Below are 27,602 nucleotides of genomic sequence, written 5' to 3'. Positions count from 1 at the left end.
ACCAGTCCCTAACGACCAGGATTAAGCACCTCGAAGAAAGCGAGATGATAAAACAGCAAGAATCAATAAAGCAAACCCAAAAAATTAATGAATTAGAAGAAAACATAAAATATCTCACTGAGAAGGTCACAGACCTGGAAAACAGAGATAGACGAGAAAATCTCCGAATTATCGGTCTCCCAGAAAAACCAGAGATAAACAACAAACTCGATATTATTCTACAGGAGATTATAAAAGAAAATTGCCCTCACATTCTGGAGCAAGGGGGCAAAATAGAAATAGAAAGGATCCATAGAACACCTTCTATACTAAGTCCCCAAAAGACAACCCCTAGGAATGTAATTGCCAAATTCAAGAGCTTCCAAGTAAAGGAGAAAATCTTACAAGAAGCCAAGAAGAAGAACTTCAGATATAAGGGGGCTCCCATAAGGATCACACACGACTTAGCGGCTAACACACTAAGAGACCACAAAGCATAGAACATGATATTTAGAAAGGCAAGAGAGCTGGGTCTCCAACCAAGAATCAACTACCCTGCAAAACTGACTATATACTTCCAGGGGAAAGTATGGGCATTCAACAAAATAGAAGATTTCCAAGCATTTGCTAAGAAAAGACCAGAGCTCTGTGGAAAGTTCGATATCCAAGCACAGAAAGCAAGAGAAACATGAAAAGGTAAATATGAAAGAAAGGGGAAAGGAGATAAATCTTATCTTTTTCTTTAAGTCAAACTCTCTTCTATAAGGACTACATTTACATCAAATTATATATATTAATATGTGGGGAAAATGTTTTGTGTAACTCTCATAAATTGTATCATCATAAGAGTAGTTAGAAGAAACATGCATAGGGAAAGATTGGGGCATTAAGAAGATTTGGGGAAAGTTGGGGCAAAGAAAGGAAAAGGGAGGGGGGAACCACGATAATACTAAGATTAACTTCAAGAAATAGGGGGGTAATCAATAGAATAAACTTTCCCATATAAAGATATACATGGGAAGGGGAGGGGAAGAACTCTCATATGAGAAGGAGAGGAAGAGAGCGTGAAGTGGAATTACTTAAACCTTACTCTCAGTGAAATCAAATCTGAGAGGGAAGAACATCTAGATCCAATGGGATCCTGAATTCTATCTTATCCATTAGGGCAAGAAAGAAAGTAAAATCAAGGAGGGGGAGGGGGGAGGGAGTACAAAAAGGGAGGGAAGGAGAGGGGGGAGGGGAAGGGAGCATAAAAAGGGAGGGGCTAGAAAGGGAAGCATCTCAAGGGAGGGGACTAGGGGGACTGACCTAAAGTAAATCACTGGTTCAAAAGGAGAAAGGTCAGAACTAGGGGAAGATAACAAAATTCCAGCGAATCCACAAATAACAATCATAACTTTGAACGTGAATGGGATGAACTCACCCATAAAACGTAGACAAATAGCAGATTGGATTAGAACCCAAAACCCTACCATATGTTGTCTTCAAGAAACACATATGAGACGGGTTGACACTCACAAGGTTAGAATTAAAGGTTGGAGTAAGACCTTTTGGGCCTCAACCGATAGAAAGAAGGCAGGAGTTGCAATCATGATATCTGACAAAGCCAAAGCACAAATAGACCTGATCAAAAGGGATAGGGAAGGTAAATATATTCTGCTAAAAGGAAGTATAGACAATGAGGAAATATCACTAATCAACATGTATGCACCAAATGGTATAGCATCCAAATTTTTAATAGAGCAACTAGGAGAATTGAAGGAGGAAATAGACAGTAAAACCATATTAGTGGGAGACTTGAACCAACCACTATCAAATTTAGATAAATCAAACCAAAAAATAAACAAGAAAGAGGTGAATGAAATCTTAGAAAAATTAGAGTTAATAGACATATGGAGAAAAATAAATAGGGACAAAAAAGAATACACCTTCTTTTCAGCACCACATGGCACATTCACAAAAATAGATCATACACTAGGTCATAGAAACATGGCACTCAAATGCAGAAAAGCAGAAATATTAACTGCAGCCTTTTCAGATCACAAGGCAATTAAAATATTGATCGGCAAGGGTACATCGAGACCCAAATCAAAAATTAATTGGAAATTAAATAACATGATACTCCAAAATCGGATAGTTAGAGAAGAAATCATAGAAACAATTAACAATTTCGTTGAAGAAAATGACAACGGCGAAACATCCTTTCAAACCTTATGGGATGTAGCCAAGGCAGTACTTAGAGGAAAATTCATACCCCTGAGTGCATATATTAACAAATTAGGGAGGACAGAGACCAAGGAATTGGAAATGCAAATCAAAAAACTTGAGAATGAACAAATTAAAAACCCCCAGAAGAAAACCATACTAGAGATCCTAAAAATTAAGGGAGAAATTAATAAAATCGAAAGTGACAGAACTATTAAGCTAATAAACAAGACTAGAAGCTGGTACTTTGAAAAAACAGACAAAATAGACAAAGTACTGGTCAATTTAATTAAAAAGAAAGAAGAAAGGCAAATTAACAACATCAAGGATGAGAAGGGGGATCTCACCTCCAATGAAGAGGAAATTAAGGTAATCATTAAAAACTACTTTGCCCAACTATATGGCAATAAATATACCAACCTAGGTAATATGGATGAATATTTACAAAAATATAAATTGCCTAGACTAACAGAAGAAGAAATAGTTTTCTTAAATAATCCCATATCAGAAAAAGAAATCCAACAGGCCATCAAAGAACTTCCTAAGAAAAAATCCCCAGGGCCTGATGGATTCACCAGCGAATTCTATCAAACATTCAGAGAACAGTTAATCCCAATACTATACAAACTATTTGACATAATAAGCAAAGAGGGAGTTCTACCAAACTCCTTTTATGACACAAGCATGGTACTGATTCCAAAACCAGGCAGGCCAAAAACAGAGAAAGAAAATTATAGACCAATCTCCCTAATGAATATAGATGCAAAAATCTTAAATAGGATACTAGCAAAAAGACTCCAGCAAGTGATTAGAAGGGTCATCCACCATGATCAAGTAGGATTTTTGACCACATCAACAAGCAAACCAACAAGAACCACATGATTATCTCAATAGATGCAGAAAAAGCCTTTGATAAAATACAACACCGATTCCTACTAAAAACACTAGAAAGCATAGGAATAGAAGGGTCATTCCTAAAAATAATAAACAGTATATATCTAAAACCATCAGCTAATATCATCTGCAATGGGGATAAACTAAATCCATTCCCATTAAGATCAGGAGTGAAACTAGGATGCCCATTATCACCTCTATTATTTGACATTGTATTAGAAACACTAGCAGTAGCAATTAGAGAAGAAAAAGAAATTGAAGGCATCAAAATAGGCAAGGAGGAGACCAAATTATCGCTCTTTGCAGATGACATGATGGTCTACTTAAAGAATCCTAGAGATTCAACCAAAAAGCTAATCGAAATAATCAACAACTTTAGCAAAGTTGCAGGATACAAAATAAACCCACATAAGTCATCAGCATTTCTATATAATTCCAACACAGCTCAGCAGCAAGAACTAGAAAGAGAAACCCCATTCAAAATTACCCTAGACAAAATAAAATACTTAGGAATCTATCTCCCGAGACAAACACAGGATCTATATGAACACAACTACAAAACACTTTCCACACAACTAAAACTAGACTTGAACAATTGGAAGAACATTAACTGCTCATGGATAGGACGAGCCAATATAATAAAAATGACCATCCTACCCAAACTCATCTATCTATTTAGTGCCATACCCATGGAACTTCCAAAAATTTTTTTTGCTGATTTAGAAAAAACCATAACAAAGTTAATTTGGAAGAACAAAAGATCAAGGATATCCAGGGAAATAATCAAAAAAAATTCAAAGGAAGGGGGTCTTGCAGTCCCAGATCTCAGACTATATTACAAAGCAGCGGTCATCAAAACAATTTGGTACTGGCTAAGAGACAGAAAGGAGGATCAGTGGAATAGACTGGGGGCAAGCAACCTCAGCAAGACAGTATATGACAAACCCAAAGATCCCAGCTTTTGGGACAAAAATCCACTATTTCATAAAAACTGCTGGGAAAATTGGAGGACAGTGTGGGAAAGATTAGGCTTAGATGAACACCTCACACCCTACACCAAGATAAATTCAAAATGGGTGAATGACTTGAACATAAAGAAGGAAACTATAAGAAAATTAGGCGAACACAGAATAGAATACATGTCAGACCTTTGGGAAGGGAAATACTTGAAAACCAAGCAAGAATTAGAAAGAGTTACAAAATGCAAAATAAATAATCTGGATTACATCAAATTGAAAAGTTTTTGTACAGACAAAACCAATGTAACCAAAATCAGAAGGGTAGCAACAAATTGGGAAACAATCTTCATAAAAACCTCTGACAAAGGTTTAATTACTCAAATTTATAAAGAACTAAATCAATTGTACAAAAAATCAAGCCATTCTCCAATTGACAAATGGGCAAGGGACATGAACAGGCAGTTCTCAGCCAAAGAAATCAAAACTATTAATAAGCACATGAAAAAGTGCTCTACATCTCTTATTATCAGAGAGATGCAAATCAAAACAACTCTGAGGTATCACCTCACACCTAGCAGATTGGCTAACATAACAGCAAAGGAAAGTAATGAATGCTGGAGGGGATGTGGCAAAGTGGGGACATTAATTCATTGCTGGTGGAGTTGTGAACTGATCCAGCCATTCTGGAGGACAATTTGGAACTATGTCCAAATGGCACTAAAAGACTGTCTGCCCTTTGATCCAGCCATAGCACTGCTGGGCTTGTACTCCAAAGAGATAATGGACAAAAAGACTTGTACAAGAATATTCATAGCTGTGCTCTTTGTGGTGGCCAAAAATTGGAAAATGAGGGGATGCCCATCAATTGGGGAATGGCTGAACAAATTGTGGTATATGTTGGTGATGGAATACTATTGTGCTAAAAGGAATAATAAAGTGGAGGAATTCCATGGAGACTGGAACAACCTCCAGGAAGTGATGCAGAGTGAAAGGAGCAGAACCAGGAAAACATTATACACAGAGACTGATACATTGTGGTACAATCGAAGGTGATGGACTTCTCCATTAGTATCAATGCAATTTCCCTGAACAATCTGCAGGGATCTAAAAAAAAATACTACCCACAAGCAGAGGATAAACTGTGGGAGTAAAAACACCGATGAAAAGCAACTGCTTGACTACAGGGTTGGAGGAGATAAGACTGAGAAGAGACTCTAAATGAACACTATAATGCAAATTCCAACAACAGGGAAATTGGTTCGAGTCAAGAACACATGTGATAACCAGTGGAATCATGCGTCAGCTATGGGAGAAGGAAAGGCGGGGGGGGGGGGGGGGTGAAGAAAACGATCTTTGTTTTCAATGAATAATGTATGAAAACGACCAAATAAAATAATGTTTAAATAAAAAAAAAAGAAAATATGTAATGCCCAGTGGATTTACGCGTCGGCTATGGGGGGTGGGGGGGAGGAAAAGAAAATGATCTATGTCTTTAACGAATAATGCTTGGAAATGATCAAATAAAATATATTAAATAAAAAAAATATATGGACTTTTGTTTTAAAGAGAGGTTTGAAATCCTTAAAAGAATTTTTAATTTTCCTGAAGTAACTCAGCCTATTTTCTCTTATTTAATTCTAGACCCAGAATGTAATAAATCAGTTTTAGGAAACTTTCACTGGTGGAGTTTGAGATTGAGTAGGACCTTTATTAATAATAGCAGCTTCTATTTCTGTCACCTTACAGTTTACAGAATGCTAAGATAATTCTGTTAAATGATATCCCCACTTTTCAGATGGGGAAACTGGAGCTCAGAGCAATTATGTCTTTTGTCACAAACTACAAGTGCACTGAAGCCAGGGTCATGTAAATTCAAAGTCCAAAATTCTTTTAACTAGACCAGGGTGCCTTGAAAAATGCACAAATTTAGACCATAGGAGGCATTCTAGGTGAGAAAAATATTTGCAGAAGGATAGAAAAGGAAGAGATAGAATACAGAACATATTTTTAAACTTCTACCTTTTAGTTTTATGCAGAAGAAAAACATATCATTTTTCATTTCTATGGGAACCGGATTTGGGGTTTTGGTTGTAAAAGATTACTCTATTACACTCTATTACACTCTATTACTCTATTTGGTGATAATACGTATAACCCAGTGGAATTGCTTAGCTCCAGGAGAGGAGAAGGAGAGAACGTGAATCATGTAACCATGGAAAAATAATTTGATTTTTTTTTTTAATTTAAGTTTTAGTCAAAGATTAGTAAAGTTGATTTACTAGATTGTCTTCGAGTTATTTGCCTTATTTTTTCTTTTTTTGCCCCTACAGTTTACTTGATATTTGTAACCACGGGCCTTAATTAAACTACTTAACTACTAAAGGAATGTATAATAGAGATTTTGAGATTTCCAGTAAAACTCTTATTCATATTGGCTTTTTTAAGACATTTGAAAATTAAACAAGTTGACTAATGATGATTATCATTGAGGAATAATAATTTATTCAGTTCATAATGCTTTGATATTTATAGTGGACTTCTTTCATAATAACCAAAATTGATACTGGAAGTTGTGTTTTGCTTATTTATAGAGAAACTGAGACTTAGATTTATTCCTTGAGTGAGAGCCCCTGGCTTAGTTTAAAATTTCCATGTTACCCAGGACCTGGCATAATGCACTTCTCAGTATAGATGCCATGCCACTTTCTCCATTTCTTCTTGACATTCACTTCTCAACTCTTCGCACTTTGATTTCTGACCTCATTACTCACCTGAAACCTGCTTTCTCCAAAGTTAACCAGTGGTCTCTTAGCCAATTTAATGGCTTTGACTCTCTCTGTGGCATTTGTTCCTGTTGGTCACCCTTTCCTCCTTGATACTTCCTCTAAATTTTCATGACACTGGTCTCTTTGTCCTTCTACCACCTACTTCTTTGCTGAATCATCCTGCATATCACCTCCTAACTATGTATGTGTTCCAGTGTTCTCCTACACAGTCCTGTCTGTCTCTGCTCTCACTTACTAACTTTACCATCTCCCATAAGTTCAGTTATTTCTGTGCAGATGACTCCCTGATCTCTTCTCTTTCCTGAGATTGTCACTAGACAGCAAGCACTTCAGACCAGATGTCAAAATCAACAGAAACTGAGCGCACTTTTCGCCCAAACTCAGCCTCCTACCCACATCCTTCTAGTCACTCAGATTCGCATCCTAGGCATTCTCCATCATTGCTCACTCTCCCTCAGCCCCAGAGCCAGTCAGTTGCCAAATCTTGTTTTAGCCTTCACATCGTCATTCTCATCCGTTCCCTTTTCTCCTCACATGGCCACCATCCCAGTTCAGCAACTGAACCTCTTGCTTGGACTGTGGTAATAGCTTCCTCATTGTTTTCTTCCTTCTCCATGCCATTTGTTATACAACTGCCAAAATGGTTTTCCTAAAGCACAAGTGGCTGTCTATGTGTATGTGTCTCTCTCACATGCACAAACATACACATGCACACACACACATACCAGTAAACTTCCCATTATTACCTCTAGTATCAAATATAAACTTGTCCTTCACAGTCTGGCCACCACCTCCCCTTGCAATATATAATCTAGCCAAGCTGGCGTTCTTTCTTCTTCTGCCCATACTCCTTCATCCCTGTACCTTCGTACAGGCATTACCCAGGTCTGGAAAATGGCATTATTTTGCCTGAAGGGGCCCCATCCCCCATCAAACACACACACACACACACACACACACACACACACACACAGTATTTGTAATACAGAAGCTTCTACTGGAAGCTTCTGCCAATCAGTACCAAGCCAGTGCCCTCTCTCCTCGTCCCCAAAATTGATTTTGTCATATTTATATTGGATAAGAACTGCCCCTAACATTCCATTATTAGTACAGGGTACTATTTAGTAAAAACTCCCCTTTCACAACTACAGATCACCATTTTCTCTGCAATTAAGAGTTTTAGAGAGCTTCCCAGAGCACTGAAAGAATAAGTGGCTTGTCCAGAGTCACACAGCAAATATATGTCAGAGAATACAACTTGAACCCATGTCTTCTTAGTTTTGAGGCCAACTCTGAATCCACTGTATCAAAGGTGTCAATTGAAATAGAAAGGGAGCCACTAACCTGTCCATAATGGTCTCTTAGCTGCATTTTGCCTTAGGAAACCACATATTACTACCTGTTTTCTGTTGTAATTTTATTTATTTTGTTAAATATTTTCCATTTACAAGATGCATGGGTTGTGTGTTTGGCACTTCTGCACCATACCACTCTACCTCATAGATGTTCTCTCAACAGAATGTTAGTTCTTTATAGAATGGAACCCCTTTATTTTTGTCTTTGAGGCCCTAGCTTCTGGCATGGGGTCTAGCCTGTAGTAAGTATTTAATAAATTATTATTAATTGATTTATAAATACTGAAAATGCAGATACATCAAATTGATTTTCCAAAGGTCTTTATCTTTGCCACTTTGTCATCTGACATTTAAAGCCTGAAGTTTGAATATTACATTTCTTTGTTTTTAACAAAGAAATTTCTTGGGATTTCTCATTTGTAATGGTTTATAAATTTTATCAATTTGTACTTAACCCCTGAGCTTTTCAGTATTTCTTAACAACTTTCACATTATTTCCTGTAGTATGAATTACAAGATGTTTTAGATCTATATATTATTTTTTCTGAAAGACCCAACACTTCTTTAGTTATCTTTGCACATCCTGACTTCATAGTCAGTCACTTAAGCTTACATAGAACTCATATTTCTTCAAATGTTGATAGGTTTGCTTCTGTTCTGTTAAATTTAACCCCTCCCCAATAAAAAAGGTAAAAAAAAAAGATAGCAATTCCAAAACTAAAATTCATTGACTTGTTTTGAAGATAATCTCCATCAAGTGATCTTAATTTGTCTACATTCTCATTTATCATACCAATTTAATTTTTGAAAGACCTGATTTCTACCTTAGTTTCATTTCTCATTTTGATCTTTGTCATTTATTTTTATTTCCTATTTGAACCATTTTGTGGCTTATTTTTGTTTTATTGTTCTTGTGGTTCTTTATAATTCTTCATCAGCTTTCATTTTCATTTGGAGTTTTCGAGTTTGGCCTTCATCATTGCCTGATATTTTTTCATTGTCTTGTCTTTTTCTAGGTTATCTACTCATTGTTCCTTTATTTCTTTAAAACTTATTGCTAGTTTATCTGCTGAGAAGTTATCTTTTTCATCCTTCTTGCCTTCCTCCTCTTTATTCTGATCAGTTAGTGCTATGACTGACTCTTAATTACACTATTTGTTTTTTTCCCCTTCCCTGCTGCATTGCCTCACCATCCAAGTGCCTAAGACTGACCAGTCCCTATTGTACAGCCTGCTCAGTCTCTAGTGTATAAACTTCATGGGGAAAGGGCCGCATCTGGGTCTGTAGCTCCCCATTCCATGCTATGGAAGTCCCATCCTGTCTTAACCAGTTCTGCCCTTCAGGACCTCTTCTCCCTTTCAGCCATTCTTTTGTTGGGCTAAATGAGCTCAGTACTCTCTCCCTGTTTTTGTGAGGGATATGGTGGGATTCTGATCTGATTACTACCAGAGAAAAACATATAGAAGCTAAAGCTTTAAATGCAAGCCTGTTGCGTGGTTAAGGTGAATGGAAACTTGATGTAGTTCATTTTGCTGCTTTTATTTCTGTAAGGTTTACCTTATGTGGCAGAATTCCTTTCTTTTCTTCCTGCAATTATAATTTTTTTAGTGTATGATTTTGAAGTTTTTCAGTGAGAAAGTTAAGACTGGATGTCCCCAAAGTCTTCATGCAGTTTAAAACTGCACTTAGACTTTTGGGATACCCTATCTAAAGACCCTTCTCCTTTATTCTAACATCCTGCCAGTTTAATTTTGTCCAATTGTCTCAAGCTGTTGCTTGTTTTTCAGAGGGTTAGGGATTAGGGACATTGTTAGAGGCAATATCTATTAAAACCTGAAAAAAGACCTCGCATTTTTTCAATTCTAAAGGAATAGCATTGACAATATGGGCAGAATAATAAATACAGTATCTATTCTGATCTTTACTAGTTGTATAAACTTTAGTAAATTATTGGGTTTCTTTGAAGCTTGTTTTCCTAATACATAAGGCCTTTTCTGACTGTAACCCACAAAACTAGCCAGGGACCAAGTTGTCATCATTCTCTCTGCCTAAAAAGTACAAGCATCTAGATTGTAGGAAATAACTGAAAATTTGAGATGAGACATGGATGCTCTTTAGTTATGTGTTATGTGCTGTTCTCCTTTTGTTAGGAAACAGCAATAGCTAATTATTTTGAGATCAGGCATTGTGCATACTCAACGTTAGATATCATTCTTTTTTTTAAATCCTTACTTTCCATCTTAGAATCAATACAAAGTATTGGTTCCCAAGCAGAAGAGTAGAGAGGGCTGTGCAGTGGGTGTTAAGTAACTTGCCAGGATCACACAACTGGGAAGTGTCTGAAACCAATATTTTTATTTTTAATGGTGTTTAAAAATTGGGCTATATTCTGAATCTTCACAGAATTCTTTTAACCTTAAGTATGTAGCTACAGTTCACATATAAATAAGTTGCACTTGAATTAGTACAAACCTAAACCTGTTTAATGGTTTCCAGTTTTCTACTCTATCCATTCTGCCCCTGCCCCCCCCCCCCCCATTAAGACCTATTAATGAACTGCTGGTACTTTGAGCTCCTGAGCACTTATGATGAAAGGAATAAAGTAAATTTAATGATTGCTGATAATACTTCTTCACTCATGCCTCTATTTTTGTGTTTATTATTCTTCAATAGAATTTGCTTCCTTTTTTTTTTAATGTTTAAAAAAGCCAGCATTTCCTTTCCCTTATAAATGAAGGCACATCTGTGATATTAGTAGATGCAGTCTGAGCATAGCCTTTTAATGGCATTCTGATTGGATGGGTTTCTTCTTTCCATAACTGAACAGCCAATTATTTGACAGAGTGCTTAATAGATTTCTTTCATAATGAAGCCTCATCTCTGTAAAATAAAATCTGCTGCTAGGTCTGGTGTCTGCAGAGGTGTCCTTAGAGAGTGCTATTGGTAAAAATGACCAGTGTGCTCTGAGGCTAATTGCACAGAGCTGTGCAACAGAGAAGTTTTATTGCTGCAGTTTCTTGAATTATGTTGAATAGCAGCAACATCAGCAGATTTCAATTTCCACTCAAGTGCACTAGCACCACTGTCATTCTTGCTGGCATTTTTTCTCTATTGATCTTTTTTTATAATGCAAAGGCATTTTTTTACATTGTCTGGCTATAGAAACGCTGTTCCACATTGAACAAAGAGTAGTGCATTGGAAGAAATCTTCTCTAGAAGATACTAGTAAGAAGTGGAGTTCATCATAAAATGGTGAATTTTTCATGTTTCTGATTTTCTTCCTACTATATGCCTGTAGAGTAAAATGTTTTCTTTCATTAAGCCTTTCTCTTTGAATAATAAATAAAGAGGTAGATAAAGATTTTGTTGTTTTTATGAAAGTCTTATAAAATTCTGGAGTAATTGTCTTCTCTACCCACAGTAACACCATAAGTTTTTGGTCTGGTGCATTTTTTCTTTCACTTCATGAAGAATATTTCATTAAATTCCAGCACAAGACTTTGGCAATGTTAGTAATCTTGTAGGTTTCTCAGTTTGATATTTGCATAAATGGAGAGGACAATTCATTTTTTTTAATGTTTTTAACACACCACTTTAATGTGTGACATTACCCACAATTGAATAGGCAGATTTTTGCCACATGCTCCCCAGTAGCAAGAAGCAAATAATCCATGTTATTTGTTTAGAATTCAGACTTGAATCTCACCTTCCCTTTAAAATATAACTACTTAACTCCTTTGGGCATACTAAGTTTGTCTTGGCACGTTAGTTTCCAGCTTTTCTCCACCGAGAGACTGAGATCTTTAAAGAGCAGAAACCTTACAATAAGTGAATAATGCTGTAAAGACTCTTCTCTACTTTAGTTACCTGTGTGGGTCCATTTGGCTAATTATTACATTAATATACTGTCAGCGAGTAAATGTTGGGGAAGAGATTCCAGTTGCACTTGTACTTGGTCTGCTCTTACTTTGTCATAATTCATCACCCAGGATTATCTGCTTCAAAAAGAGGAAATAAGGTGGGAGGGAAAAAACAAAATCATGCTTAAAATGTCCAGTATTTACCATTCTTGCAAGCTGTGTCTTCATTTTGATTTAATGTTTAAAGGGAATTGAGCCATTTTCATTAGCATACTAACTGTCTTAAAAACTCAAGAGTTTTTTAGATTTTTTTTCTTTTTGGTAGGTTTTGAGTACAAAGTATGATGTATATTCACAATAAGTTTTTCTTTTCTTTGAGCAGTTTTACTCTGGGCACCGATCTCCTCACATTCCATATAGGTTACTGCACCTGGTATGGACGCATGCACGACATTTAGCAGGGTACGAGCAACAGGATGCACACGAGTTCCTCATTGCTGCATTAGATGTGCTGCACAGACACTGCAAAGGTAAGGACCTGACTGACAACTCCTTCTGTCTAATCCATTGCCTCTGCTAGCAGTTTAAGAAAGGGAATTTTCCTCATGGGTGGAGGAAAGGAGGAGAAAGAGAGAAAGGTTAGGTAAAGTGTGTAACTAATTAGGAGCTTATGTCTAAAGAATTATTTCTACCTTTGCATTTACAACCATGGAATCAATAGAAGCAATTTATACCTTTTAACCAAGAAAAATTAACTAACTGCCATGGGGAAGATTTCCCTTACCTGAGCAAAAAAAAAAAAGAAGAGAGAGAAACCTATAGAAATCTGTCAAGTGGAATGATCTTCATTACTTGATATTTTGAAATTTCCTCTTTAAATATAACCAATTTTTCCTTTGAAAATAATCCACTTACTAGCTGTGTAACCCTGGGCAAGTCACTTAACTCCCATTGCCAAGCATATTTAGTCTCCATTCTAAGATGGAAGGTAAGGTTTTTTGTTGTTGTTTTTGTTTTTTAGAAAGAAAATAGTCAGGCTTCTCCTTTCTGTACATATACATATAGACCTAGCACATTGGTTTTACAACACCAATTTGTCCCCTTCCACATTGGTTCTAAGTCCATTTGACTCAGAAGGTTAGATTATGAGCACTTTTCAAATAAATATTGCTTTTATTCAGGTGCCATTATCATAGTTCACCACCCAAAAGAGAGAATCCAAGAGTTCTGACTCTTTTCTTTTGGGTAGCTTTGTTCAGGTCTCGTGACCTGGCATGGATGGGCTTTTTCGTGGCTCACCAAGCAAAGCAACTGTGGTTCAGAATCATCTTAATATTTATGGGGTGTATAATTTAGACATTATTTGGTTCAACTTTTTCTGAAATTTAACAAAGTAAGGGAAAACTTAATTTTTTCTGAAACACAAATTGAAATGCTTTCTTTGTTCCACTGAGAGATTTCCAACCTATAAACCTTTCACGACAGGATCAGTCAGTCATCCAGCACTTACATACTACTTATCAGCCATTGTGCTAGTTACTGAGGATACAAAAACAAAGAGTGAAGCAATTTAAGGAAAACAAAAACAGCTCCCAGAAAGGTAAAACAAATTAGGATCAAATGCTTTTTGCCTGCAAATATAGGAGTTCATAGGTCTTGTTTCTTCCTCTTGCTTTAGTAAATATTGTACAACATCAGAACAATGTCAGGAATAAAACTTTTAGTATGGTTTTGGTGTCATTGATATCAACAGCTGTAAAAGTAACAACTGAAATAATGAACCTAACCAGTAAAAAGCTTTTCAGTTCCTTTTCATACCAGTGCAAAATTATTTAGTGTTAATACAGGAAATTCTGGTTTATAGTGTCAAGAGATGGAAATTGCTGGCATTTTCTGTTGGTGTGAAACCACTGCACGATGGAGGATAATGGTACAAAGAATAGAACCCATTGATGTCAAGTTACATGAATGCTCACTTAAGGGCATTTCTTTCTCTCCTATGTAAAATCACTAAATGTGGGTTCTATACGTAGCTGCAATAATAATAAGTCATTCCAGTGACAGGGTCATTTGTCTTATTGAGACAAAGACATGAGGTACTTATAATCTCTTCATTCGGCAGTCAAGCTATGCTGAAGAGGCAGGCACATTCTGTATGAGGCTCACAGTGGTCAAGTCTCAAACCAAATACCACCCTCCTTTGTTCAGGATTCTCTGTTGCTGGGCAACATTGTAGTTCTACTGCCCATTTAAGGTTAAAGAACCTTATAGCATAGAAGTTTAATCTCTTGCTTTTTCATAAAGCATTTCAATAATCTCCTACATAAAACCTGCATGGGCTAATATGATAGAAGTAAGAAACATTCCTTTCTCTTCTGCAGCAAGATGTATCATTTCTTTGTCTCTGTAATTGCAAAGACTCCTTAGAAGATGGATAGTTGGCCTTTGGGGATCTTTTTAAAGCTTCTGTTTCTCATTCTATAATTATAGTAAAATATCCAAACAAAAAAAGACACCGGCACACATGCATTGAGGAACAACCAAGGAAGGTGATGTATAAACCTTTTCAAAACATGAAATCATAAGTCATTAAACCTTAGGAATAAAGTCTTTGTGCTGAATGTTTCAAGAGTCAACTGATGGGGGGAAAAAACTATACCTAAATTAAACCATTGATGAGAGCAATAAAGTATGTTATTATCCAAATGTGAACATTTGCCCCTGATTAGAATATGTACTGTAGTTAACCCCTTGAAGGAGGTTATACATATATGCTAAACATTTCTGAAGGTATATTCAGATGTAAGGTATGATGAGAAGAGCAAGATCTTAAGCTCCTATGGAAAGAACAGATAAATAGAGAGTTTGGCATGTGACAGATCTTCGATTGGAAGGAATGTGGTGTACAAAGAGCCCTGTATTTGGAGTCAGAAGATCTGAATTCAGGTTTGGATTCTGCTACCCCCTTGGACATTTTTTTCTCTCAGAAGAATGATTTAATTTGGAGTCTATAAATTGGATTTTACAATTCATTAAGTTGTCTATATGTGGGTTCTATAAGTTCTTGGACTGATGTTAATATTCCAGATAATTTCTTCTTCATTGCATATCTTAATGCTGTTGTAGCAGTCTTTAAGGCAACTGGTAAGAAAAGATAATGTTATGATTATCTTATAGTTTGGTAATTTGTACCATGTGTTAGCTAGCAAGGATTTATTAACAGCTTTCAGTGTTCTAGTAACTGTACTAAGGTCTGGTGATACTAAGATAGATAGATTAAGTCATATCACTGCCCTGGGTTAGCTCACATTCTGATAGAGAAGACAACATGCTCCCAACTCTATATTACATCAGGTATATTCAGCATAAATGGAAAATAGTCCCAGAAGGAAAGCAACAGCAGCTAGAGGAATGGGGAAAGCCCTGATATAGACGTTGAGATTTTATTCAATTGAAGTTTTGAAGGAAGCCAGGAAAGCTGGGAGGTACAGGGAAGGATAGAGAATATTTTGCATGGAAGATGGCCAATGCAAAGACACTTAAGTGAAAAGGGAAGGGAATATGCATTTAAATGGCCCCTACTGTGTTCCAGGCACTGCTAAGCACTTATTTGTAATACAAATATGTTGTTTGATCTTCACAACAACCCTAGGAGGGAGGAAGTGAAATGACTTTTTACATTTGGAAAAAACTGAGGCAAAAAAAGAGTGACTTGCCCAAGGTCACACAACTAGTAAGTGTGTAAAGAGAATTCCATGCCCAGTATTCAGTCTGCTGCATCTCCAGCAGCCTCTAAGCACTCTTCATTGAAGTCAGGAAATGGAGAATCCCATGTAAGGTACAGCAAGTAGGACTGGATGGGTAAGGGTACAGGGTATGGGGGTACAGGGATGGGGGAGTTGAGTATTAGAACCACTGGAAGGGTGGATGGGGCAGCCAGGGTTTTAAATGCCAAGCAGAATTTTATATCAAATTCTGTAAAGTAATAAGTAGTCACTAGAGTTTACTTAGATGCTGGAACAGAGGGAGGATGGTGGTGAGAGTCAAACCTGTGCACTAAGAAAATCACTTTGGCAGAACCAGGAGAACAATTTATACAATAACAACTGCATTTTTAAGACAACCTTAAAAGATTTAAGAACTCTGATCAGTGCAATGACCAGCTATGATTCCAAGGGATCAAGAATAAACCATACAGCCTACCTTCAGAAAGAGAAGTGACTGATTCATTGAAGAATCAGGCAGAATATTTTTGGACATGGCCAATATGGTATTTTGTTTTGCTTGACCATATGCATAATTTTAATTACAAAGCCTTCCTTCCATTTTTTCCTCAATGGGGGAGAAAAGTGAATGGCAGAGAAAATAAATGTTAACTGAAAAAAAAGTAAAATAAAATGCTACTTAAAATTTATGCTCAAAGAACAGTCCAGAGTAGGAAGAGACTTGAGGCAGAGAGACAAACTAAGAGGCTATAGTTGTCTGTGCAAGAGGTGATGAGGGCCTGTACTAGTATATTTCTCCTCCACTTAAAGATCATAGATATCTCTTAAGTGTCTTGGATGTATTTGTTAGAATAGTTAGGAATGGGTTTTTGGGGTCATGAAATAGGCCATCCATATTCATAAGCTATTTAATAGAAAAGTAGTTCCCAAGCTTTGACTGTGAATTGTACAAGTTAAGATAATGGGTGTGTGTCTCTGTATGTGTGTGTATGTGGTATATATGTATGTATGTATGATACATCCATATACATATATGCATATACCCTTATGTGTACATATACACATGTAGTTATGTGTATATACAATATCCCATCTACTCCTTTGATTGAAGGAGGTATTGAATAAGCCGGATTGTACTTACTTTTTTTTTACTATGTTGTGCTTTCAAATGTACAGATACTCAAGAAGAAATACTAACTATTCTTACTATGACTTGCATTCTAAATCTGGGGGAACCATCGTTTACCATGATGATGGAATGTTTTAGAGAAATGTACTTTTGGAAGAAAAAAGCAAAATTGAAAATATTCTCATTATTTTACTGGAATTTCTTGGACATGAAGCTATTTTGAATAAAGAATACTACAATATCAATATTATTTTAGATAAGGCAGCAAAATAAGCATAACATTTGGGGGAAAGTGACCCATCCTAACCTGATAATTGTTGCTCCTTAATTCTTCATGCATTTTATTACAGAAATCCTGTCCTCTTTAGAAAACTATAAGTACTTTGTTAATAAAAGAAACTAATCTTAATTATCACTTTTTTTTAAAGTCTCTCAATAGGGATCTCACTGATGATGTCCCTTGAATTTTCAGCATAGTTCATTTTCCAGTGTTTAAGGAAAAAAGGTCTATTTAGGACTTAAAAAGCCCCAAACCCAGTAGACAGGTGTTTTTTGGTACTAAGTGAAGTATTTCAGTTGAAAAAAAAGTACTAACATACCTATTATTTAATAAGCCTATTTAGATTTATTGCTTCATTTCCTTTCCCCATAAATTTTACCATATGAACAAGAGTGTCAGCAAAAGGTCTTAATGTTGAAAAGGACCTTAGAGTCCAGCTAATATAACCTCCTTACTTTATAGATGAGGAATCTGAAACAGAGGGGAGTTAATGGTCTGTCCGGGGTCACAGAGGTGTTGTCAGAGGCAGGATTTGAACTCTTATGCACTGTGCCACTAGCATTAAAAAGAGGAAGAAATTGCAGAAGTCACATAATGTAATAGAGAGATTTATTTGGAGTCAGATGATCTGTATTCAGATACCAACTGATGGGCTATATGTGCCACTGACTCACTAAAAAAAATATAAGACTCAGTTATCTCATCTGTAATATTGGAATAATAGTAATAATAATGTTATCTCATATATGAATAATAGACAAGATTTATGTAGCACTTTATAATTCACAAAGTGCTTTACATCCATTATCTCATTTAATGGTGCTTATACTGCCTCCCTTGCACAGTTGTGTGTGACCCTGCAAATAAAGTTGAAAGGGACCATAAAATATTCGTGAACTGAATGAAAGTAGAGCTTCTGTGGGAAGGGATGTCAGAGAATCTGAAGTGGTCGAAACACAGAAATTCTCAGGTCATCAGATCATCCAGTAAGGATCAGAGAAAAAAGAGGATAGTGATCATTAATAGTAACTGCTGTTCAACAGTACAAACCAATTATTGAATGAGGAAGGATAATAGAAAAGTTTTTGTATTCCTAGGACATGCATTCAAAGCATAAAAGAGAACCTCCCAATACTTGTCAAAAAAGATAACACTACCCTCTTCAGGTAGACACACATGATATTGCCAAAAAGAGCTTTTAAAAGTATTGTCAGGGTCCTAGGCAAGAAACTGAAGACCATAGGAGCTTAGGTGGTGTTTTCCTCACTGCTCTTTATTGATGACTAGAGAAGTAGAAGAGAAAAATCTATTTAGGGAGGACATTACTAGCCAAGAACATATGGTCTCAGAATGGAATTATCACTTAAAATAGAGCTAACAGGCATCTGACCAGGGATAGAGTACGCCTAACTTGTGTCTTGCTAATTTAATCAATTCGGCTTATCTGGAGTAGTGTGTTACTTCTGGGGTACTGTAGTTTGCGGACATTGATAAACAGAAAGCATCCAGAAAAGGGCAGCCAAAATGGTGAAGGGCCTTGGTTCCTTGTCAGAGTCAGAGTTATAAAAGGAACTTAGTATGTTTATGCTGGAAAAGAAAAGACTCGGAAATATCTAGAAGGGCCTTCATGTGGGAAAAGGGATTAGATTTATTCAGTTTGGCCCCAGAAGGCAAAAGGAGAAACAACATGTAGAAGTTACAAAGAGGTCAATTTTAGGTTTGGTGTAATGAATATCTTCCTAAAAATTATAGAATCCAAAGGTGTGCAGTAGTTGCTTCTGAAGATTGTGGGTTTACTTTCATTGGAAATCTTAAAACAGAAACTGGAAACTTGTAAGTAAGTAGTGTTCCCTTCTGGTTATGACTAGATGGCTCTTGAGGTTCCTTTTAACTCTAAAATTTTGTGGAAAAACTACAATAATATATATATCAAGTACTTTATGAACTATCAAGGACTATGTAATTGTCAAATATTGTTTTTCTCTTTGAGAAACTGTGTAATACAATATATTTGGATCATATAGAGAGGTGAGAAACTTTAGGGAAAAAAACCCATAGAATGCCTTAAGGCCAGGGTCATGGAATTTAGAACTGAGAAAAACAATAAAGATTATAGGCTAATGAGGAGTTATTGAAGACACAGTAAGTTTATCATTGAGAAAAAAAGACTTAGAAGGATCCATGAATTAAAAAAATTTATACTCTGCTTCTTAGTCTTCCAGAATGAAATTTATTAACTAACTGCAAGAATCCAAAGTGAAAGAATTTCTTGCCTTTGAAAATCTCTGTGACCCAACCCATTTCCATTCATAATTTATAGTATTCCCCAAACAAAAAGCAAAATTCCACAATAAACTTAAGCATAGTTACAAATGTGAGGTAATAATCTGATTGATTAAACAAAACAATGTGCATTATGGAGAATTGTTTTCCCCAAGAATTTCTAATCCCTCTTTGACCCATTCCAACTAAAGATTCTCCTCCTCTTTTTCTAACTGGTCAAAGATCAACTTGACATGCTTCGATTCTTCAAATTAACCAAAGAGGATTTTAGTCTAGTGCTTTCATGTCTGATTTTTTGCCTATCTCTTTAGAACTTGATCAGGCCTTCAGTAAGAATGAATCAATAAGACATTGGACCAGACACTCTCCTTTACATTAAGTCCTCTATTCAGAGGGAAAACTAATTAAATCTTTCTTTAGGTCTTTAGGCTAAAATATTGTTTAAAATATTAGTCTCTAAATATTCTAAAAGAGGGAGGAAGGGAAACTTAGTAACCTTCTGTGTGTTGTAGACTTGCTGCTGGAAAGGATTTGAGAGTCCTTGTGGTCCAACTCTCATTTTACAAATGTACAATTAAATGACATGAAATTTGGACTCAGGTCCTATATATGTTCTTAGCTCTTTCCACAGTACCACAGATTACCTTATCAAACCCTCCATTTTACAAGTGAAAAAACGGAGGACCAGAGATGTTAGGACCAAGATCATATAAGTAACACACAGGACTTCAACTAATATGTGAATCCTTTGGCATTAAGGCTAATATTCCTTTCATTACACCATACAGCCTTCTAAATAATTGTTGAATTGAATTACTCCACATGCACAAATATATAAATTTTACATTAGTAATGACCAGCAGATTTTCTTTTCACAACTGATGTGCACTTCAGTCTTGCTTACCATAAGTCACTGATCTGACATAATACTTCAGCTTAGCTAATGCAGTGAAAAGGAAGTCAGGCCTACAGTTGAGAGGACCTGGGTTCAAAATAGCCACAGATACTTTCTATTAGGCAAGTCACTTAACCCTAATTCTAGGACAGAAGGTAAGGGTTTAAAAAGGACTTTATAAGATGATTTTCATGGAATTTACTTGTTGATATTTGTTCTTAAATGTTGTTTACAAATACATTGTAGATATATAGACACCGTACAGAAAATAATGCAGACGTATTTGAAGGTATAACCCTAGTAGTTAAAGGGAGGAAGAAAAGTACATTGTTTGCTCTCCCCCCCCCCCTTCCCCAAAAGTACAAACACCTTTAAGATTCCCAGAGAGTACAAGAAGCAGGAGTATGTGACAGGTTAATAAACTTTAGTCAAGATTCAGATATTATAAATGAATGAGAATATAATATATAAGTAAGAATGCAGGCATAGCTTTTCAATCTGTAAAACTGTGAAGTGAATTGAGCAGTTTTTACCCAGCATACAGAAGTACCCGTGAGTTTATTCAGGAGGTGGAGCTAGATGGGAAAATCAGAAAAGATGCTTCAAAGGATGAAAGTCTTGATTTTTGAAGAAGGCAGCAAATACAACTGAGAAGACAATATGAGTGCACAGAGTCTAGTTCATTAAAACCAATAGAGCTAGTAAATTTGGTAGCCTCATACAAATTGAGAAATGAAATCCAAAATGAAAATTAATAATACATCTACTTAATGAAATAACTGTTCAAGTGATACAAATTTCAGTAAATAAAATGACAATATCAACATTATGGCCTGGCATTGTCTGTACCTTAGGCCTGAAGATAAACCTGTTTCAAATACCATTTTCTTAATTAATTTTTTTTTCTTCCATTTTCTTGAAAGCATTGCAACCAAAATGTGTTGGCAGCTTCACTGACCAGGCTATAATTCTGGGTTTGTGGTCACAGGGAACCAGAGGGTACACATCACTTGCTTCCATAAATGATATATTAATGTTTTCAAGTCATATTTTAAATGAATAGAACTCTGAGTATAGTCACCACACTGTTACCTCATCTGTAAAATAAAGAGGTGAGATTAGATTATCTCTACATTTCCTTTCAACTATAAATCTATGGTTCCCATGCTCCCTATAAATTGCCTATTTTTGAGCAAAGGAAGGGAATTTTGAACCATGTATCTGGTTCAATATCTGGTGCTTTAAAATACTTATTAAATTGTTGAAATGGCTTAATCCTGATTATATCAGCCTTTTCTCAGTGTATCATTTGTATGCGATTATACTGATCACAATAATTGAGGTTATTCTGGCAAAATGTATTTAGGGTATGCATTTTTTAAATATGTGTAGATGTTCAGTTATCATTAAAAACTTGGCATCTGCTTTTTCCAGATGTAAATATCACAATCACCAATAAACTTTGTCCAGTAAGAAACACCTTTCCAGTTTAGTCATAACATGAGTTCATTAACTCAAGCTGTTAAATGTGAGCCATTTGATGGGTATGGGATTTTTTTCCTTGTTATTTTAATAGGATAAACTGATTTTGTTGTTATTGTTGTTCCCTTAAAAACTAACCCGACCCAAGATCCTTGAAAATCTTTTTTGTTTGGAATAACACCTTCTGGACCAGTTAGGTGACACAGTGGTTGAAGAACCACTTCCCAAAATCAGGAAGACTCCTCTTCTTGAGTTCATATCCAGCCTTGGACATTTACTAGCTATGTGACACTGGGCAAGTCATTTGATCCAGTTTCCCTTAGAGCTAGAGAGAAGGAAATGACAAGCCACCTGGCTATTTTCCTCTTCAACTTAAGAACTTGAGAGAAGTTGATACAATAAGATAGAAATACTAAATGTAGTGAATGTAGGAGATGGTTTCTCTTGGAAGAATACCTTCCAAAAATTTAGCTTGCATTTTTCTACCCCATTTTATAGCTTCCAAACTGTTGTCAAGGATCCACATTAAAAAACTATTCTGGGGGCAGCTGGGTTGCTCAGTGGATTGAGAGCCAGCCCTAGAGATGGGAGGTCCTAGGTTCAAATTTGACCTCAGACACTTCCCAGCTATGTGACCCTGGGCAAATCACTTGACCCCCATTGCCTAACCCTTACCACTCTTCTGCATTGGAGCCAATACACAGTATTGACTCCAAGACGGAAGGTAAGGATTTAAAAAAAAAAAACTATTCCTTGGAGAGAGAACCCTTACCAGGGAATAAATGTTTGAATTAGATTAACTATACAACAGAATAGTTTATGTAATTTATAATTTTCAGAAAGACTATATCTTCTGTCTTTGCGCTTCAGTTTCTTTTGTATACTAACAGGTGTGAATAGGTGGCAGAATGATTTTTAATCCTGCTTCCTCCTTCCTTCCAGATGTTGTAGGGGAAGAGAAAGGTAATATGGGTGGGAAATGCCCTTCTGTTTAACTCTTAACAAGGTTGTAGCTTATTCTTTTGAGACCCCCTCATCACTGAGCCTAATTGACTTGAATAATTGAAAAGGGAATGATTCTATTCTCATGTGGAAATAATGGCGGTCTGTTAAAGGAATCCAACAGGAACCTGCCTAAGGCTCAACAAGTCTGTAAAAACAGTTTTCTCTGTGTTGGCCATTCTGCACAGATGACTACAGTGATTAAGGTAGACTGCAGGAATAAAGAGTGAAAATCAATGTCAAATATAGGAATGGTGGTTATTTGTCTGTTGGCTACACTTTTATCAAAGATGAACTATAATATAATTTTAGAATCCTTTTGGAATAATGCTGCTTCTCTATCACAAATTGCCATTTTAACAGTGACGCGAATGATTTTTGGTGTCAAGATTAGAGTTCAGCTTAGGGGTAGGAGATTATGTTCTTTTTGCCAAGCTGTGAAACACGTGAACTTCAACAGCCTTTCATTTTAGAGTTGAACTGAATCAGCATCTCTAGTTCACAGGAGCCTGTCTACTTCTGGCGAAACAATTTCTTCATTCAAGGGGGAGAAAGTTGTTTCAAGAGTAGAGAAGTGAAGCTAAAATTTTAATGCCTCCTTTTAAAAAATAAGCATTTTAGTTTTATGTAAATAATTATTACATTGTTTCAGTTTATTTTTTAAATAAACAAGTGATCAAAATATGCAAAAAAAAATTGTTTTGCTTTTGTCTTTTGTAAGGGCCAGAAGAATGTACAGGATAGTTAATCCCACCTCCACACTTTGTATCCAGAGTCTCTTCTGGAACAGTACCTTCCAAAAGAGTACTCATTGCCAAGCAAATAGTAGACTTCTAATAAATCCTTAAGTGATTAATGAAGGAAAATGCTTGGGTAATTTTTTTGGTATAATTTCTAGTAATGTCACGTTTATACTTTGTCAGGTTTTTACCTGGAAATTTTCTTAAATTTAAGTATCTCTTAAAATATTACAGGGAATCATTTCTTATATCTATTTTAGGGATTAAGGGCGAATCCCCCATTTAGGTGAATTATTTTATAATTTTTACATTAGAACTAATTATTCCAAAAAATATTTTTAATATTTTCAACTTTATTTTTATAAACGTTGCAGAACTGTGCATGCCCTTTTTAATCCAGCTTTATTATTTCTACATCTGTACCCCAAAGAGAACAAGAAAGAGGAAAAAGGACCTGTATATATAAAACTTTTTTTTGTAATAACCCTAAAACTGAAAATTTATAGTCAAACAAATGATGGTATGTGAATTTAATGGAATATTACTCTTTCATAAGAAATGACAAAATAGTCTGTTTGAGAGGCTTCAAAACTGATGGGATGAACAAAAATGTGATCTGATGCAGAGTAAAGTGAGAAGAACTAGAAGAACAGTTTACACATTTTACTACAATATTATAGAGAAAAGGCAACTTTAAAAGGCTTTAGTGTTCTGGTTTGTTCAGTGATGAACTATGGAGTGCAGAAAACTGACAAGGAACTTAAAATCCAGAATAACACACCTATATTTGGTTTTGTATTTTTTTTTAATTAGGTATTTTGTATTAGGGGAAGGAAGGTAAGAAAAGAGAAGTTTAAAATCATTTTTGTTTAAAGTTTTATCTTTTTTTTTAAATTGTGAAAGTGACCCTCATGATAATCTCCTTGAGTTTGAATGCCTTTAGCAATTGTACACTAACTACTTTATAACGTCCATCATTCCCTTGCTGGCTAGCTTTAATTGTCAGATATATCTTCCTTAAATGACAATCTTTCAACTAATTGAAGATAGTTATTCTATGTCTCATTTTATAGCCTTTTCTTCTCCCTACAAAACATTATAGCACATAAAAATCAGAAGGGGGGGCAGTTCTTGAAGGTCTTCAATCTATTTTATTTCACAGTTGAGGAAATGAGACCTAGAAATGAATAGAAATGACTTATGTGACTGGCATACCTAGGAATAGAACCCAAGTCCTCTGATTCACAAAATAGTCCATTTTTCTACTGTTACCTTTCACCATCTGTTTTTTTACTGTTTTCTAGAAGCACTCCTAGAAGTTTTCCAAGGTCTCTCTTAAGACATGGCTCCCAAAATTGAGCACATTACTCCAGATTTAGTCTATTATATAAGAAGACTGTCACTTTTGTGATGAGGTTGTGTTGGGATTTATTCAAGAGAGTTGTATTGCCTTGCTTTACTAATACTTAAATCCAACTGAAATTATCTTAGACATGAAGAACATGAATTCTCATTAAAATGATTCACTTCTTTGAACCAGCATGTTTGTTTACCCTCTCACCTGATCCCAATAAGTTTCATTTAAGGATATCTTTTTCTCTAACTAGAACTGTTAATTCTAAATTCTGTTTGTTTTTCCCCTCTCACCACTTAGGAAGCAAGTCACAATGACAATCAAAATTTATCAAATGCCTACTAAATGATGTATGCTATGCAAGGCCTAGGTGTATTTAAATAAAACAATCCTCTGTCCTCAAGTAGCTTACATTATATAAGATTAGTAATCTGTGGGGGCAGCTGGGTGGCTCAGTGGATTGAGAGCCAGGCCTAGAGATGGGAGGTCCTAGGTTCAAATCTGGCCTCAGCCACTTCCTAGCAATCTGTGACTCATCTGAGAGGTTGGGAGCTATGAAAGGCTTCAGTACATTTTTAACGTACACCAAGCAAAGTACCAACAGCCTGGCTTGGCTATTGTAGTACATTATTGCTTTCCTAAGGTTGCCCCAAAAAGCCATCAATGGAAAACTGTATATACTCAAGAATCACCTTTTGACACCCTTCATTATAGACCAGTATTTGGAATAAAACAATATTTTGGACCTCATCCAAAAGGATTTCCTTATGAAATACCCAGAAGATTAGATCATTTTACTCATAAGATGGTTCAAAAACCATAGCCTTAGAGGGGGGTAGCTACATCATGAGTCACATATGTGTTTAACCTAATTATATGAGTTTCAGTAGTTTTAAAGTGTAGCATAAAAGATTTAAGGAAATGTTCAGGTCTCAAATACTGCCTTTTTTTCCTCTCTTGACCTCAAGGTCCCAGTTAAAGGGCCCTATTTGAGGTATCTGTTGTGTCAGAGTGTATTAAACTAAAGGGAATAAGACATTTTTCTTTGCCAGCCCCATCTTTGAACTCCATTTCCCCATAAAGATGGTCATGTTTCAAGTTGATCTTTTGATGGCTGAGTTACTTGTTTTTAACCAGTAGTTAGTGTTTATATTGTAAAGGCACTACCAGATACTTCCAAAAGCAATTAATAATAATTTGAGCCACCTAATTTTGATATTAGGTTGCATCTACAATAAACTATTGAATTGGGGTTTACTTTTTTTTTTAATTTGAATTTGTACATTAAGAAGGAAATTTTTGTAATGAAAGCTTATAACTTGGTCCTTTAAACATCTGCACTAGAAATTGAACAAAAAGAAAATAATAACTTGTTCAGAGTTTAATTTCTTCCTATGAACATAAAACATGTCTGTAGGTGAGTGAAGTTATCATTTGTAAAAATGTATCAATTTGTAAAATGACTTGGGGTTCTTTTAGATGGAAGGGTTATTATTTTTTAATTACTATTCACAGCACTTAATGAGAATGGTGGGGAAAACTTAACCAAGATATTATCGCCTATAACCATCAAAAATGTATTCTAAAATCAGTTTCTCAAAAAAGTGCATTTCTAAGAAAATGGAACTGTTGCACAAAATGAGAAAACCATTGTTAGCACATCCCTGAGTTAGTTATAGAACTAGATATGATATATCCTCACCTTATTTCAGGATATCTCCTAACTGATGTTCAGATAAGAGTTTGCCACCTCAAGAGTATAGTCATGTTGCTAGCTGCAAAGCATTACTTAGGCATGTGTATAATATTTTTGTTTAGTATAGGTTGAAATAGTTTTCCAATGTCTTCTAACCCAGTGTCATTAAATTTCTGCTTATGAAACATCTCACCCCTCAAGCTCTGTTAAATGTATAAGCTATACAGTCTGTTCTACTATAATTCAATTTCATTTGTTTATATTCCCACAAACAGAGCTATGGGAGAAATGGCATGGTTAGAAACATAGTATTCAGAAACATCATCAGTGACAAAAAAAAAACACCAGATAAAAACAACTCAGTCTGATATGTGCTACTTGGATTCCAAATATGTAACTACAATGAATTAGTTGCCCTCACTTCCCTCAGAGTGGGGATGGTGGGCAGCACTTAATTATGGTAGAGCCCTCAAGTTCACCTGTAGACTTAGACCTTGGAAGAGTTGCCGCTAGTTAGTTATCATGAGGTACAGCCATTTTCTACATTCTCGCTGATTGCTTGAAGAAGAAATTGCACAGAAGCATACTCAAAATATGCCCAAAATTAAACAAATTTGTGTTTTTGAACTATAGGATGGACTTTTTATCATATAAAGATATTAGAAATTTTCTCCAGTGTTAAAATCAATAGGCAAATGCTACTCGTGATCCAGGTATTCATAACCCAGCAGGCAGATAGGCAGTCAACAAGTATTATTAAGGCATTGCTATGTGCTAGGCACTATAAATTTGATACCTAAATATGTCTGTCATTCTCAAACTTACTCACAGTATAGAGAAACTGAATGGGTATATTTGGCACCATTCTGGTTATGGGGCCAGAAAGGTACACAATGAACCAGTATGGCATGATGGATAGAGAATTGACCTTAGAGCCAAGATCCAAGTTTGTCTTTGACATATATATTCTGGGCAGCT

General features: G+C 35.8%; 1 protein-coding gene across 3 annotated transcripts in view; it reads left to right on the top strand.

Annotated features, from left to right (window-relative positions):
• The window catches only part of USP22 (ubiquitin specific peptidase 22), a 266,207-nt gene that overhangs the window by 212,522 nt on the left and 26,083 nt on the right, over positions 1–27,602 (top strand). For all 3 annotated transcript variants that reach the window (XM_056806420.1, XM_007498472.3, XM_007498473.3), the window contains one exon: positions 12,421–12,568. In XM_056806420.1, coding sequence (XP_056662398.1) covers positions 12,421–12,568 — 148 coding nt within the window. The remainder of the gene's footprint in view (positions 1–12,420; positions 12,569–27,602) is intronic.

This window comes from Monodelphis domestica, chromosome 7, assembly GCF_027887165.1.
Source record: "Monodelphis domestica isolate mMonDom1 chromosome 7, mMonDom1.pri, whole genome shotgun sequence".
Lineage (NCBI taxonomy): Eukaryota > Metazoa > Chordata > Mammalia > Didelphimorphia > Didelphidae > Monodelphis > Monodelphis domestica.
The sequence above is the reverse complement of the archived record's forward strand: the minus strand, read 5'-3'. Positions and strand labels throughout refer to the sequence as shown.